Raw genomic sequence first — 14,766 nt, forward strand, 5'->3', positions numbered from 1 at the left:
TTGCCAAAAATGTTGCTTTTTATTCAACGTTTCGGTCTATTCGACCTTCATCAGGACAGACAGACAATCTGTCTGTCTGTCTGTCCTGATGAAGGTCTTTACCCATTTTCTACCGTATCTTCGTAGAGCTGGTCCTCACAATCATAATGCTCATCATAAAATGGCACAATTTCTGTCTACTCTTTGTGTCTCAGAGGAGGGATGAGGGCTCTTCAGAAACCTGCCTACTAATGACATCATTGATGGGGATTCCAAGCTAATAGAAACTACAACAGCATTTTCTCTTTCTGGAATGTTAGCATGTTGCAATAGAAGCCATTAATACATTGATAAAACATATTGCCCACAGCCCTCCTCTGAAACACAGACGAAGTACGGTAGACAGAAATGGTGCCATCTTATAACGACCATTATGTGAGGACAAAATGATATGAAGATGCTTCTCTAAGGTCAGGCAAAGTCTGAGCAACAGAAACACCAGAGGGAGTGACCATGATCTTGTACTACCCAAATTTAGAACAAACATGGGAAAATTCTCATTCTAATACTCATTCCACCAAAATGTGGAATACCCTGACACCATCCATAAAAAGATGTGTAACACTGGTTTCTTCCAAAATTGGCCTGACCACAAGGGGAGGTCTTGAAAGCAGGTGTCATTCAGTGCCGCCGTTTTTTCCTTTTTCACTTTTGTACTGTTCATGTGTACATATAGTGTTTAGTATTTGTTAATGACATGTATTATTGTGTACATTGTTTGTGCTAGGTTGATGAATTGAATACATAGCGACCACAATGGAAACAAGTCCCCGCCCAGGACCTTTTGGGGTTATCCTTTTAGCCTTAATGTGTGACTGTACCACGTGCTGTTTACATTTCTGACGAATAAAGTATTCAATCAATCAATCAATCAATCAATCAATCAATCAATCAACATAACTCACGTGTCTGGTGAGAAAGTGGTCCACCTCGTCCTGTACATGACGCTGACACTGGGGGTTGAGTGCCAGCAGGTAGCAGACGAAGGCCAGCGTGTTGCTGCTGGTCTCGTAGCCCGCCAGGAGGAAGATGAACGCCTGGCCCACGATCTCATCCTCCGTCATCGTTCTCTTGGGTGCCGCCGGGCGCCTGGCGGACGATGCCGCCGCCGTCGTGGCCTCGCCACCCTCCGGCTCCGATGCAGACTGGTGTGCATGGTGGCTGTGCGAAGGAGCCAGCTCGTCGGCGTGGTTCACCACGTCGAAATGCTCCAGCGACACGCACTCCCTGCTGCCCCGCGCGTCCAACATCAGCTGGAGGAAGTCCCGCCGCCTCTGCGTGAACGCAATAAGAGGAGCGCCGGTTAAAATCAGTTTTTTTTATGTATCCGTTTGTAACTCGGAGATTGTACAAAAGTCCCACAATAATGTTTGAATGATATTGCCCTCGCAATGTGTTGATGGGAGAACAGACACACAATGATTCATGTTACAGATGATGTGTCCACGGAATCCAATCGATTTTCCACGTAGAATATCTGACGTGTATGGCAGATAAGACCCGCTGTTGTTTCCAATACCTCTGCAATTCTGGAAATTCAACTCAACAAGGCAAAACGTCAAGTCAAACTATCATACTGAGCAGTGCTGATGAAATACATTTGTAACATTTAGCCGTTATTACATCGTTTGTTACTTGATACCATCAAGATTGGTTCTCAAAGTGGGGTCTGGGGCCCCCAGGGGTCTTTGAGGGGATTCTAGGGGGTCCCCAGCTGTAACTCTGAGAGTGTACATATGAAACTAAACTAGAAAAAGTGCCCTTCTGGGCACAGGTCTCCACCAGGAGGATAGGAGTGTGTGTGTGATGTTTGGCAAAATGTTTAGCAATATAAACTTGTGTGTGTGTGACGCGGCTTGGCCTGTTGTAGCGCCACCATGCATGCACAGTTTCACCACAATTGGACGCTGCGTTGAGTAGTTTTGGCGATTTGTACAAAACGGGTACAAAGCGGGCTACTCCTGAAAAGTTTAGAAGCCAATCGTAGCCAATGAGGGTGGATTATGAGAAATCAAACAAACCCGTCTTGATCACATGACTATGAAGAGCATGTGTACGGATTTGCGTGAAATTTGGATAAAATCTGAAGGAGTAATATTAGAAAATGTGTTTTACATATGTCGGCCTCCTGGTGGAGCTATAAAGAGCAGATGTGAAAAATTCCAGGCAAAGGTTTTTCCTTGGCCTCTAGGGAGTTGGCATACAAAGTTATCCACAGATCCGTGCAGTTAGAGGTAAAAACACTTTTCGGCCAGTTATAGCGCCACCATGAGGCTGAGTTGAAAATGTTCATGTGGCATTTCTTCCTCGGCCTGGTGGGAATGTGCGTGCACAATTTCACGGAAATCACACGATGTGTTCATGATTTGCAGCATTTTGTTTGAAACTGAGCACTCCTGCGAACTTTGGAAGCCAATCTTAGCCAATCAGGATGGAGTCTGAGAAATCTGAAAGACCCGTTTCGTTGAATGGCTCTAGAGAGACTGTGTACCAATTTGCGTGATGTTTGGACAAAATCTGTAGGTGTACTGTCCAAAAACTTGTTTTGCACAAAGAGGCCTCCTGGTGGCGCTATAACAGGCCGCTCTGGAAATTTTGGGGCAGAGGTTCATCGTTGGCATCCAGGGAGTGTGTGTGCAAAATGTGGCATCGGCCGGGTTAACGGTGCCGGAGATTAGCTGTTCACAGACGGAAGGACGGACGGACGGACGGACGGACACACGGACGGACGGACGGACGGACGGACGGAGTGCAAAACATACTCTCTCCCCATGCCTTCGGCCTGGTGGAGACAATGAATCCCTCTCAGTTATGAGTTATGTGGGTCCCTTTGATTATTTTATTTGGTGATATCACATACAGTAATCGTCTACGCCAGCCGTCCAGGCCCATTGAACCTATTTTTATCTATAAATGTGCAGTCAATGCATGTAACCTATTTACATTGTTGTGGCCTAATACATACCAAGCTGGGGGTTCTTTCAATTAAAGGTATTGTGGCATAAAAAAAAAAGTTTTTGTAATTTGTATTATTTTTTATAAAACATTTAGTTTTCTGAGCTCAATTGCACCCAAAAAAAACCTGAACTTTTAACATTCAGTAGATTTTCTGTGGTCTGGGGTTCTCTGGCTCAAACAAGTGCTCTGATTGTCCTGCTGTTTGTGATGTCACAGCCTGCAAATCCCATGCAGGTATATGTCAATGGGATTTGCCAGCAAATGTCACTGTTTTCACTGTTTTGCCTGTTTTCATTGCAGCTCAAAAGGCTTCCAAACCCCAGAGAAAACTCCAGACCACAGAAACTCCACTGAAACCTTTAAAAAGTTTGAGAACCACATTGTTGCCGAATTCAGTGTCGGCAGCATAAAGGAATTGAAGTGGCGTATACGTAAAGCATTCTGATGTTCTGATTGTGGTGTGACACCGGGGATGTTCAGAGTTCAGAGGAAGAATAGATTGGTGACATTGTGTGACTGATTGTGGTGTGACAGCGGGGATGTTCAGAGTTCAGACGCACCTGCTCAGGAGGCTGCTCGTCTCTCTGCTTGATGATCTTCTGAATGCAGCTGATGAAGAAATTGTTCATGTCGTCTCGGTTCTTGTTGGGGATGCGGCGTGCCAGCGGAGCCAGGATGAAAGGGAAGGCGACTGCATGGAGGAGGGAACACACACAGTTGAGTTAGCAAGGGGTGTCATTTGGGGTCTCAAGGGCTGGCAATTGCCATTTAATTCTCAGATTCATCTGACTGTTCTATCTCAATCCTTCTATCTACATGCTAAAATAGTGAATCTATACGTGTTTTTTTCCACAACTAAACGCCAATACATGTTCCTTCCCACGTCGGAAGATCTTCCGGTCAGGACATCTGAATGTGCACATACTGTACATAGATCATCAATGAGAGAAGGAACAAACAGAGAACACTGACTGAATAGTATCAGGATGGGTCTGAAGAACGTGAAGGAGAAGAACTTCTGGGCGTGGTGGACAAACGGGTCGTCGGGGTTGTTCTGAGAGTCCACCTGCGTCCCGAACGCCACGCTGGCGATCACGTCCATGGTGAAACAACCCAAACACCTGCAGACGCACACACACACACACGCACGCACACACACACACACACACACACACACACACACACACACACACACACACACACACACACACACACACACACACACACACACACACACACACACACACACACACACACACACACACACACACACACACACACACACACACACACACACACATGCGTGCGTGCAGATGCATGCGTGCAGACGCATCAAGACAAACAACATAGCATGCAGCATGTTAATGAACTAATTTATTACAGTACACAATAATAATCCCTTCATATGCATACAAAATCCTGCTTTCATTCATGTCACGAACCACACATGCAAAGAAGACAATACAACACCTACTGGGACAGAGGAGGGGAATGTTTTTACAGCTTCACCAAGCAGGTGGCTGCTAGGGCAAATATTCACCGAAAATTGCAGATCTACAAGCTCCCAACGTGTCGCTAGTTGAGCTTGTAGATGCTGATCGTCTATTTTCGGCGAGATTTGGCGTCAAGGAAAATACCAGCGGAAATGGCATAGAGCCCTGGGGGAACCTGTTAAACCAAGACCAAACTGGCATAGAGCCCTGGGGGAACCTGTTAAACCAAGACCAAACTGGCATAGAGCCCTGGGGGAACCTGTTAAACCAAGACCAAACTGGCATAGAGCCCTGGGGGAACCTGTTAAACCAAGACCAAACTGGCATAGAGCCCTGGGGGAACCTGTTAAACCAAGACCAAACTGGCATAGAGCCCTGGGGGAACCTGTTAAACCAAGACCAAACTGGCATAGAGCCCTGGGGGAACCTGTTAAACCAAGACCAAACTGGCATAGAGCCCTGGGGGAACCTGTTAAACCAAGACCAAACTGGCATAGAGCCCTGGGGGAACCTGTTAAACCAAGACAAAACTGGCATAGAGCCCTGGGGGAACCTGTTAAACCAAGACCAAACTGGCATAGAGCCCTGGGGGAACCTGTTAAACCAAGACCAAATGGCATAGAGCCCTGGGGGAACCTGTTAAACCAAGACCAAACTGGCATAGAGCCCTGGGGGAACCTGTTAAACCAAGACCAAACTGGCATAGAGCCCTGGGGGAACCTGTTAAACCAAGACCAAACTGGCATAGAGCCCTGGGGGAACCTGTTAAACCAAGACCAAACTGGCATAGAGCCCTGAGGGAACCTGTTAAACCAAGACCAACTGGCATAGAGCCCTGGGGGAACCTGTTAAACCAAGACCAAACTGCCACTGGCTCCTTTCCACGTAAAGGAGAATCAGCTCTATACACACTATCCCCCGAACGTTTGAGACCACCCCTAAAACCAAATTCCAATAAATCTTGGCCACCCGCTCACTCCCACACGGGCATTCCAGCATGGCGGTGTTATGGTGAAATTGGTGACCTGCTGAAATATGTGACCATTTTGTGGACTTTACATGGAGGGTTTTAACCAATTTAGACCTTTTGGATTCTTAAAAAATCCTAAAAGTTTTCTGTTTCTGTCAGTGGTACTCAACCTTTTTCATGTCAAGGACCCCCAGAATTGTCTGTATTTGGCCTCATTAGTACCTCACGCTACCTCGTCTTGTGTCTCTCTAGAAGCGTTAATATTCCAAACGAGGTGCTTTGCTGAAGTCAGAAATGACCAGCGGATTTAGAGTTATGAGCAACGTTTGACGGCCCGTAAACAAGAACAATGTTCTTTAATGCATACATTATGGGCTCCATCTTGCGCCACCCTTATCCCTCATCCCTAAACTTATTTGCCATTTTTTACAACATTTTGAAAATCAATTTTAAAATAGTTCAACTAGCCGATCTACATCTACACGTTGTGAGCTTGTAGATCAGCTATTTGAACTATTTTAAAAGGGTTTTTTTTTTTAAATAGTAAATAAGTTTAGGGATAAGGCTTAAGGGGTGGCGCAAGATATAGCCCTACATTTGCAGCAGTCTAGCAGAAGCTGATACTCTTGAATTCGTGAATACATAACGTTTGACTGAATGAATGTATGAATGCTGATTTAAAGGTGTACTGTATTGGACGTTGGTATTTGCCTGTGAATGTCGAAAGCTTCTCCTGACTCTGCGCGGGCATTCAGGTTGGTCATCAGGGCATCTGCTGCCGTGTTGATCAGAGGAACCATCTACAAGACAAATAGACGATCAGAGGAATTATAGAAAGAGTGTGAGAATTACAACTGGAAGCAAATAGACACTGGCAGGAAACATTACATTTCCAAGGAAACTGCGTGTTTCAATGGAGGATGTGGTTGTCTTGATGTCTGTATCACGGCAGAAAGTCTCAGTTATTAATCTACATGTTTTATTGGTCACACTGTATGCTGCGTGGCACTTCATTGACCTGTGGTTATATTCACGCCATTTGCATTCAGTGCCATTAAGCAGCGCGTGCACAGATTGCATGCTGCATCATTCTACTATGATTATTTCTATTATGTTTTTAATTGTTTTGCGTGTGTGTGTGTGTGTGTGTGTGTGTGTGTGTGTGTGTGTGTGTGTGTGTGTGTGTGCACTTTATTGGCAGCAATTGATTGCTTCATGTATATTGCTTTTTATTTGAAACGCTCAGAAAATATAATCAAGGTTGAAACATTTCTTTCCTTTTAAACAAAAGGGATAAGCATGCAGGTTTGAACGGTGAGGTCAGATCAATTCCACACACACACACACACACACACACACACACACACACACACACACACACACACACACACACACACACACACACACACACACACACACACACACACACACACACACACACACACACACACACACACACACACACACACACACACAAAAGCAGCCAAATCAATTAAAAGACCATTAAAGTCAGCACCATTACTGAGGTCATTACCAAAGGGAGAACGATGCCTGATGATGATAGATCAAACAAGATCTAATTAATTCATTTATTCATTAACGACAGTGCGCGCTCTCTCTCTCTCTCTCTCTCTCTCTCTCTCTCTCTCTCTCTCTCTCTCTCTCTCTCTCTCTCTCTCTCTCTCTCTCTCTCTCTCTCTCTCTCTCTCTCTCTCTCTCTCTCTCTCTCTCTCTCTCTCTCTCTCTCTCTCTCTCTCTCTCTCTCTCTCTCTCTCTCTCTCTCTCTCTCTCTCTCTCTCTCTCTCTCTTGCAAGCACGGTAAACGCAGTGTAATGAAAGTGTAGCCTTCAAAAAACTAACAATGTATTAATATAAAACATTAATGCACAGGGGTGTTTTTTCTAAGAAGACCAATGTACATTTATTTTAAAAGAAAAAATAAACAAAAAAGAGAACTACAATATTTGAATTGTTTGCATTTTTGTAAAACTAAAGTAGTATTTATGTATTGATATATATATATATTTTGGACGTTTCCAAATGCATTACAGAGACACTCAATACGTCAGTGTGGTTATGCAGAGACTAGAGAGAGATGTTTAAAGGGCCACTTCACCCCTTTTGCAACCAGAGCTTATTTTAATGATGTTTAGGACATGTGTGTAATATGTTTTTTTTAGTTATTTTAGTCATGACGCCATGTTCATAACCAAGAACCTGTCATGAAAATGTGGTCTCACTTCCTTCCTGGACTACAAAGTCACACCTCCATGCAGCCTGCCCCCTGTCTACAGGAGGGGAAGTGCACAAAAGCATTATGGGCATTGTAGGAATTCATCAATCCAGTCAAACACACAGACTTCATTATTGTTCTGGCCATAGGATGCAAATTTCAAATTGTGCTACTGTTATCTACTACAAATACTATTGAGTGACTGCAGTTACTTCCAGTGGTGAAATGTCCCTTTAAGACCGTTTCATTAAAAGCTTTTTTTCAAAACCACTTTTTGCAGTACAAGAAAAATATGCCAATCAAACAGTTCTATCCAACCACAGAACACCCATATGATTGGCAATATAGCAATTAACAGCAAAAAAACGATTGATTGGAGAGAGAGAGAGCTGGTGAGAGAGTGGGAGCGAGAGGGGGGAGAGAGAGGGAGAGGGGAAGAGAGAGCGCAAACATATGAGAGAGGGAAAGAGAGAGAGAGCATCCATGAGATAGCTACGTGTCCAAGTGAAGGATCCAGGTTGGATCCCTGGCTCCTCCTATAGATAGATACGTGTCCAAGTGAAGGATCCAGGATGGATCCCTGGCTCCTCCTATAGATAGATACGTGTCCAAGTGAAGGGTCCAGGTTGGATCCCTGGCTCCTCCTATAGATAGATACGTGTCCAAGTGAAGGATCCAGGATGGATCCCTGGCTCCTCCTATAGATAGATACGTGTCCAAGTGAAGGATCCAGGATGGATCCCTGGCTCCTCCTATAGATAGATACGTGTCCAAGTGAAGGATCCAGGTTGGATCCCTGGCTCCTCCTATAGATAGATACGTGTCCAAGTGAAGGATCCAGGATGGATCCCTGGCTCCTCCTATAGATAGATACGTGTCCAAGTGAAGGATCCAGGATGGATCCCTGGCTCCTCCTATAGATAGATACGTGTCCAAGTGAAGGGTCCAGGTTGGATCCCTGGCTCCTCCTATAGATAGATACGTGTCCAAGTGAAGGATCCAGGATGGATCCCTGGCTCCTCCTATAGATAGATACGTGTCCAAGTGAAGGATCCAGGATGGATCCCTGGCTCCTCCTATAGATAGATACGTGTCCAAGTGAAGGATCCAGGTTGGATCCCTGGCTCCTCCTATAGATAGATACGTGTCCAAGTGAAGGATCCAGGATGGATCCCTGGCTCCTCCTATAGATAGATACGTGTCCTTCAGCAAGACTGGTCTTGCTGGCCTGGGCCGTGGCTCAGTGGTCCAGGCACCTTGGCTGGTAATCCAGTCTGGCAGTGTGCCGCGGGTTTGACTCCCGATCTCGACGGCCTTTACTGCATGTCTTCCCCCCATCTCATTTCCTGTCAGCCTACTGTCTGTCCTCCATGAAACATATAAAATAAAGGCGAAAGCCAAAAAAAAAAGACTGGTCTTGCTGAGCAGGCAGGTGGCCGTGCATGGTCCATCTGTGTGTGGGTGAATGTGAATGGGTGAATGTGAAATACTTTGGAAAGCGCTTTGGAGAAAAGTTCTATATATAAATGCAGTCCATTTACCATTTATTTGAATTGCTGCTTACCACCAGGAGCTTCAAACGCTTGACAACAAGTGATGACAACTTGATTACATGTTCTATTCCTAACAGCAAATTAACATTTTCATGGTTTTGTGAGCTAGTATTTCTAAGCTACAATGAGACACAGATCTGTGTAGAAGAAGAAGAAGAAGAAGAAGAAGAAGGGATGAAAAGATGACAAGGGACGTTGGTAGTGCGGGGTGCAGTGTTGCCAGATTTTCAGCCGAGGGAAACAAGCAAACAGGTCTATGAAAACAAGTACAAAAGATCGACTAACCCAAAAGAGCGTGTGCGCGCACGCACACACACACACACACACACACACACACACACACACACACACACACACACACACACACACACACACACACACACACACACACACACACACACACACACACACACACACACACACACACACACACACACACAGATAAAGAGAGAGAGACAGAGGAGAGAGAGAGAGAGAGAATTGTGGCTGAAGGGCTACTGTAATAGCTCATTAACATGATGCATGCTATGTTGTTTGCCTCGGCATGCACACGTGTGTGTGTGTGTGTGTGTGTGTGTGTGTGTGTGTGTGTGTGTGTGTGTGTGTGTGTGTGTGTGTGTGTGATCACGCGTGTGTTTGCATGTGTGCGTCTCCATCAACGTCAGCGCATGCTGCCATTAGAAACGGTGGCTATACAAATCCAGAAACCTTCACACACAGTGAAATCCTGCAGTGTTCATTTGCATATCTCGGAGTGCTGTGTCCAAATGGACCCAAAGGGGTTTCCTTGTGCATCCCCCTGATCTCTCCCATCTTCTATCATCAAATGGACCCAAAGGGGTTTCCTTGTGCATCCCCCTGATCTCTCCCATCTTCTATCATCCCGTCCAGCTTGGCACGCTGCAGAGGACAGCAGTCGATAAAACGCTGGATCTAATGAAAGATGAGATCCTGACACTGGCAGCGAGGGGCGGGGGATAGTGTGTCATGGTGGAGCACAGGAGTGACCTGTCTGTCTGTCTGTCTGTCTGTCTGTCTGTCTGTCTGTCTGTCTGTCTGTCTGTCTGTCTGTCTGCAGGATCCAACGTTCAAAACGAAAACCACTTGAATCCCAGCAAGCATGCATAATATGCTGGGGTCCAACATTGTCGAAAACAAGTTTTAGGCCTGGATATTTGCTAATTTGGGCGAAGAGATTTGGTGTAGATGGAAAAAAGCTACACAGGTCTGGGCTACAGGGGCGTTTGGTGTTTACAAGATCTGCTATCTGCTATTTGCCTCATAGGCACCGAGTGCCGCGCTACGACAGCAGTAAACTGTCAGGATGTAGAAGGCATTTGTAGAATCTGGTCTCAGGTCTAAATGGATTAAGGGGTGGGGGTCAGCTCTGAGACTGAGGGATGGGGGGAGGGGGGGTCTTAGATGAAGAAGCACGGACGCACTGATTGGACATGACAGGAGCAGTGTCCTCCTCCTCTGTGAGCAAAGAGTGGTGCAGATGAAAATCTATACCTCATGACACTGGTGCCCCCATACTGGGGGCTGCATGGGAGGGGCCGCTGCTCAGTCGGACGGATGGACGGACAGTCGGCAAATATACGCACACACGCACGCACGCACGCACGCACGAACGAACGCACGGAGTCAATGATCAATAGCATCTCTGCAGTGTGATTGCAGGTTGTGATGGTGTGGTCGACCACAGCAGTGCTGCTCAGATAGCCAACAGACAGACACACCACAATCTTCTTAGGGCACCGCCAGTCCACCACAATGCCCTTGATCCAAAAATATATATATATAAAAATATATATATAAAATATATATATATATATATATATATATATATATATTTTATATGATACATATATATTTTTATATGATACACTGCTACATTAGGCACCAGGCATTTGACTGTCCCTTGACCCCTCCCGAAGACCATGAGGCCGATTCTACAAATGTCCAAACTCTTTTCAGAAAGCTCAAACCATGTATTTGCTATTTTTGAATAGCCAAAGTATAAAATAAACTGGTTAAAGTGGTTAAAATCTTAAATGAAATGGATGGTTTCCTGGTCGGAATGCGCAAAAGTGTAACATATAGCTGTCGGTGCAGAAACCTGTTTAGTTGTTTCAATAGTTTTTCGTAGATTAATGAATGCTCTACTTCGTCGTACAACAGTGTCTCTCGGACGTATCAAAAATAGCAGATCTGCATGTTATTAATTCTTGACAATGTCTCTGGATTGAAAGCATGTTTTGAAATTGAATGTTTCGTTGCGACACCCGTTCTTCAGGGACAGTGGACACTGGACATCTGAACTTGACCCTGTCTATCTGTCTCTACCACTGCAAGAGAAACAATCTGAACTTGACCCTGTCTATCTGTCTCTACCACTGCAAGAGAAACAATCTGAACTTGACCCTGTCTATCTGTCTCTACCACTGCAAGAGAAACAATCTGAACTTGACCCTGTCTATCTGTCTCTGTCTCTACCACTGCAAGAGAAACAATCTGAACTTGACCCTGTCTACTGTATCTGTCTCTACCACTGCAAGAGAAACAATCTGAACTTGACCCTTTCTATCTGTCTCTACCACTGCAAGAGAAACAATCTGAACTTGACCCTGTCTATCTGTCTCTACCACTGCAAGAGAAACAATCTGAACTTGACCCTGTCTACTGTATCTGTCTCTACCACTGCAAGAGAAACAATCTGAACTTGACCCTGTCTATCTGTATCTGTCTCTACCACTGCAAGAGAAACAGAAAACAAGCCCAAAATAGGCCACTATAGGCCACATGGTTACACCACAGAGCAGGGGTCCCCAGCAAAGTTACTTAATATATCAGTTTTTACCACTTAAAAAATCTTAACAAAAGTATATTTTTCAGTCCTTTTAACTACACAAATCTTGTACCCCTGGCTCAATCTTTTGAGATGGGGGTCCCCTGGCTCAAATCCCTTTGAGATGGGGGTCCCCTGGCTCAAATCCCTTTGAGATGGGGGTCCCCTGGCTCAAATCCCTTTGAGATGGGGGTCCCCTGGCTCAAATCCCTTTGAGATGGGGGTCCACGACCATTATATTAATTTGGGGATCCTTGACATGGAAATGTTTGAGAACCGCCGACAACTTCAGGAAAAGAAGACCAAACATATATAGCAACTACAAAGCCCACAAAGTGGCTTGTAATAAGCAGACTTGGCAACACACTGACCACTGCCCTCCTGTGTGATTGGTTACTCATTGGTTTAACACAAACACGAACGAGCAGACATGCAAAGCCGTAAACACAAAACACATTCCTGGTTCAAACTGCTGGGAAGCATAAGCATAACATTTGTTTGTGAGAATCTTGCCCCAGTGTTTGTTGGACAGAGCTTGTAAAGTCCATAATAGCCGCTCATAAAAGATGCATTTCAGAACCGCACACGGGATCACCGCCGTTTGGAAGCAGCCTCCCATGCAAAACGCTGGATCAGTGTCCTGGTGTGTGGAAACCTCGTATGTCCCGAAACCGTTCCTTTTTTAGAATATTTTGTTTTAAATAAAATAGTAATTTTTCACTACTTTTGTGAGACAGTATTCATTCATGAAAAACAAAACAAAAAACACATTAACATTGAAATATCGAGATACGAGGTTTCTGCCCGACACCAACGAGACGTCACAAGATTCAGCTTACTGTTGGTCAATACAGTTAATGAACTGTTTGCATTTCAAATACTGATGGCCACCTAGAGAAATGTGACACTCTTATTGTATGGTGAAGTAGGATGGTATTAAAATAAGTGTTAAATAACTATATATTCTGATATTCAGTAATACTAATCATTGCTCTAGATTGTTTGTTCAGTAACAGGGGCATCCCTCTCTCCAGCTCTTAAATGAACAGAAACTGCATTTTCAGGTCGGGATACCAATCTTATCCAATCAGGATAGAGAATTCATACAGGATAAAGAGGTGAAATGACACAAATGAAGTGTGATGACAAATAAATGAGCAGAACTGAAGTGAGGGGCGCTCTTATCATCATACATCATCATGCATCACGTTCCGTGCTCAGCCAATCAAGTCATCGCTATGGGGTACACACAAATTGGTCAGCCAATCAAATCAACACTATGGGGTACACACAGACACACAAAGCTGGGCATAGGAGGGGCTAGCGCCCGAAATCACGTACCCTACCTTTAATTTACAAAAACGCATAGAAAGTTGAAATATCATTGGAGATAGAAGGTTTCTGCCCGACTGCAGACAACGTGCGTGCATGCTTGTGCTCAGTGGGTATGACAGGACACGTGGTGGTGTAATTAGTGGTCTCATTAACATACTGGACAGTGTGTGTGTGTGCGTGTGTGCGTGTGTGCGTGCGTGTGTGCGTGCGTGTGTGAGAGGGGGCCCTGCGCCAAGAAAAACATGTTTATGGCGTTCCAGTCGGACGAGAAATGCAATATGCTAAACCTGAAGGAGGCCGAAACAACAGTAAGGCTGTGGTGATTAAATGTTATTGGAGCGACCGCAGTTGGCTGCAAACACGGCCAGGTCCTTTTATGAGAGCTGTTCAAAAGCTGGGCCTGAATCACAGGTACTGGTTCTCAGACAACAGCAACCCTCTCAAACCCCCTCCGCACATACAGTACAGTATAGTACATGGTCGCTGCCTGGTCGGTTTAATGCCCTACTTCATCATACATCAAAAAGCAAAAAGCATTAAAAGTACTGTTACTTTTGCTATTTTTGAATTTTAATCCTGCAGAGATGTGGACCTCTATGGGGACCTATACCACGGGTCACGGACAAGGTCAGAGAGAGAAGGATGAGGCTGGCAGGGCACTGCGTCAGGCAGCCAGAACTTGAGGCAAGTAAAAGGACTCTATGGGAGCCAACACAGGGCAAAGCCAGGAGGAGAAAGAAGCGTGTAGCAACACTACAGAGCTCAAGAACCTGATGTTACATACTGTAGGAAATTGTGGAGGGCAGCGATCCAGGAATCCCTCACTCTCTCAGTCACTAGTTTAATTTGGACATATGTGGTTTCCATCCAAAATGGAACGCGTGCACACACACACACACACACACACACACACACACACACACACACACACACACACACACACACACACACACACACACACACACACACACACACACACACACACACACACACACACACACACACACACACACACACACACACACACACACACACACACAGAATGGTCACACTGAGATCAGGGTGGTTGGGGTTGCCATGGTGACCACCAGTGCAGTAATTACAATTAACATCCCGAATGACCCCCTCTCTCTCTCTCTCTCACGCACACGCACACACGCACACACACACACACACACACACACACACACACACATACACACACACACACACACACGTAATTGGCAGATTTGTGCTCAGCTCAATAAAGGCCTCTCCTCAGCTCTTTTATATCATCACTAAATAATCTGGACACAACACGATACACAATCATTTGTTAATTGCTATAATATTACAAG

General features: G+C 45.1%; 1 protein-coding gene and 1 long non-coding RNA gene across 3 annotated transcripts in view; both read right to left on the bottom strand.

Annotated features, from left to right (window-relative positions):
• LOC306923658 overlaps window positions 1–14,766 on the bottom strand; it is a 164,616-nt gene that overhangs the window by 51,754 nt on the left and 98,096 nt on the right. The gene's annotated exons all lie outside the window — the stretch shown is intronic.
• The window catches only part of tbxas1 (thromboxane A synthase 1 (platelet)), a 113,780-nt gene that overhangs the window by 32,297 nt on the left and 66,717 nt on the right, over window positions 1–14,766 (bottom strand). For both annotated transcript variants that reach the window (XM_079500840.1, XM_079500841.1), the window contains 4 exons: window positions 6,172–6,260; window positions 3,970–4,118; window positions 3,558–3,688; window positions 945–1,313 (listed from right to left, as the gene is read on the bottom strand). In XM_079500840.1, the coding sequence (XP_079356966.1) occupies window positions 945–1,313; window positions 3,558–3,688; window positions 3,970–4,118; window positions 6,172–6,260 (738 nt within the window). The remainder of the gene's footprint in view (window positions 1–944; window positions 1,314–3,557; window positions 3,689–3,969; window positions 4,119–6,171; window positions 6,261–14,766) is intronic.

Source organism: Electrona antarctica (genome assembly GCF_951216825.1).
Source record: "Electrona antarctica genome assembly, chromosome: 5".
Lineage (NCBI taxonomy): Eukaryota > Metazoa > Chordata > Actinopteri > Myctophiformes > Myctophidae > Electrona > Electrona antarctica.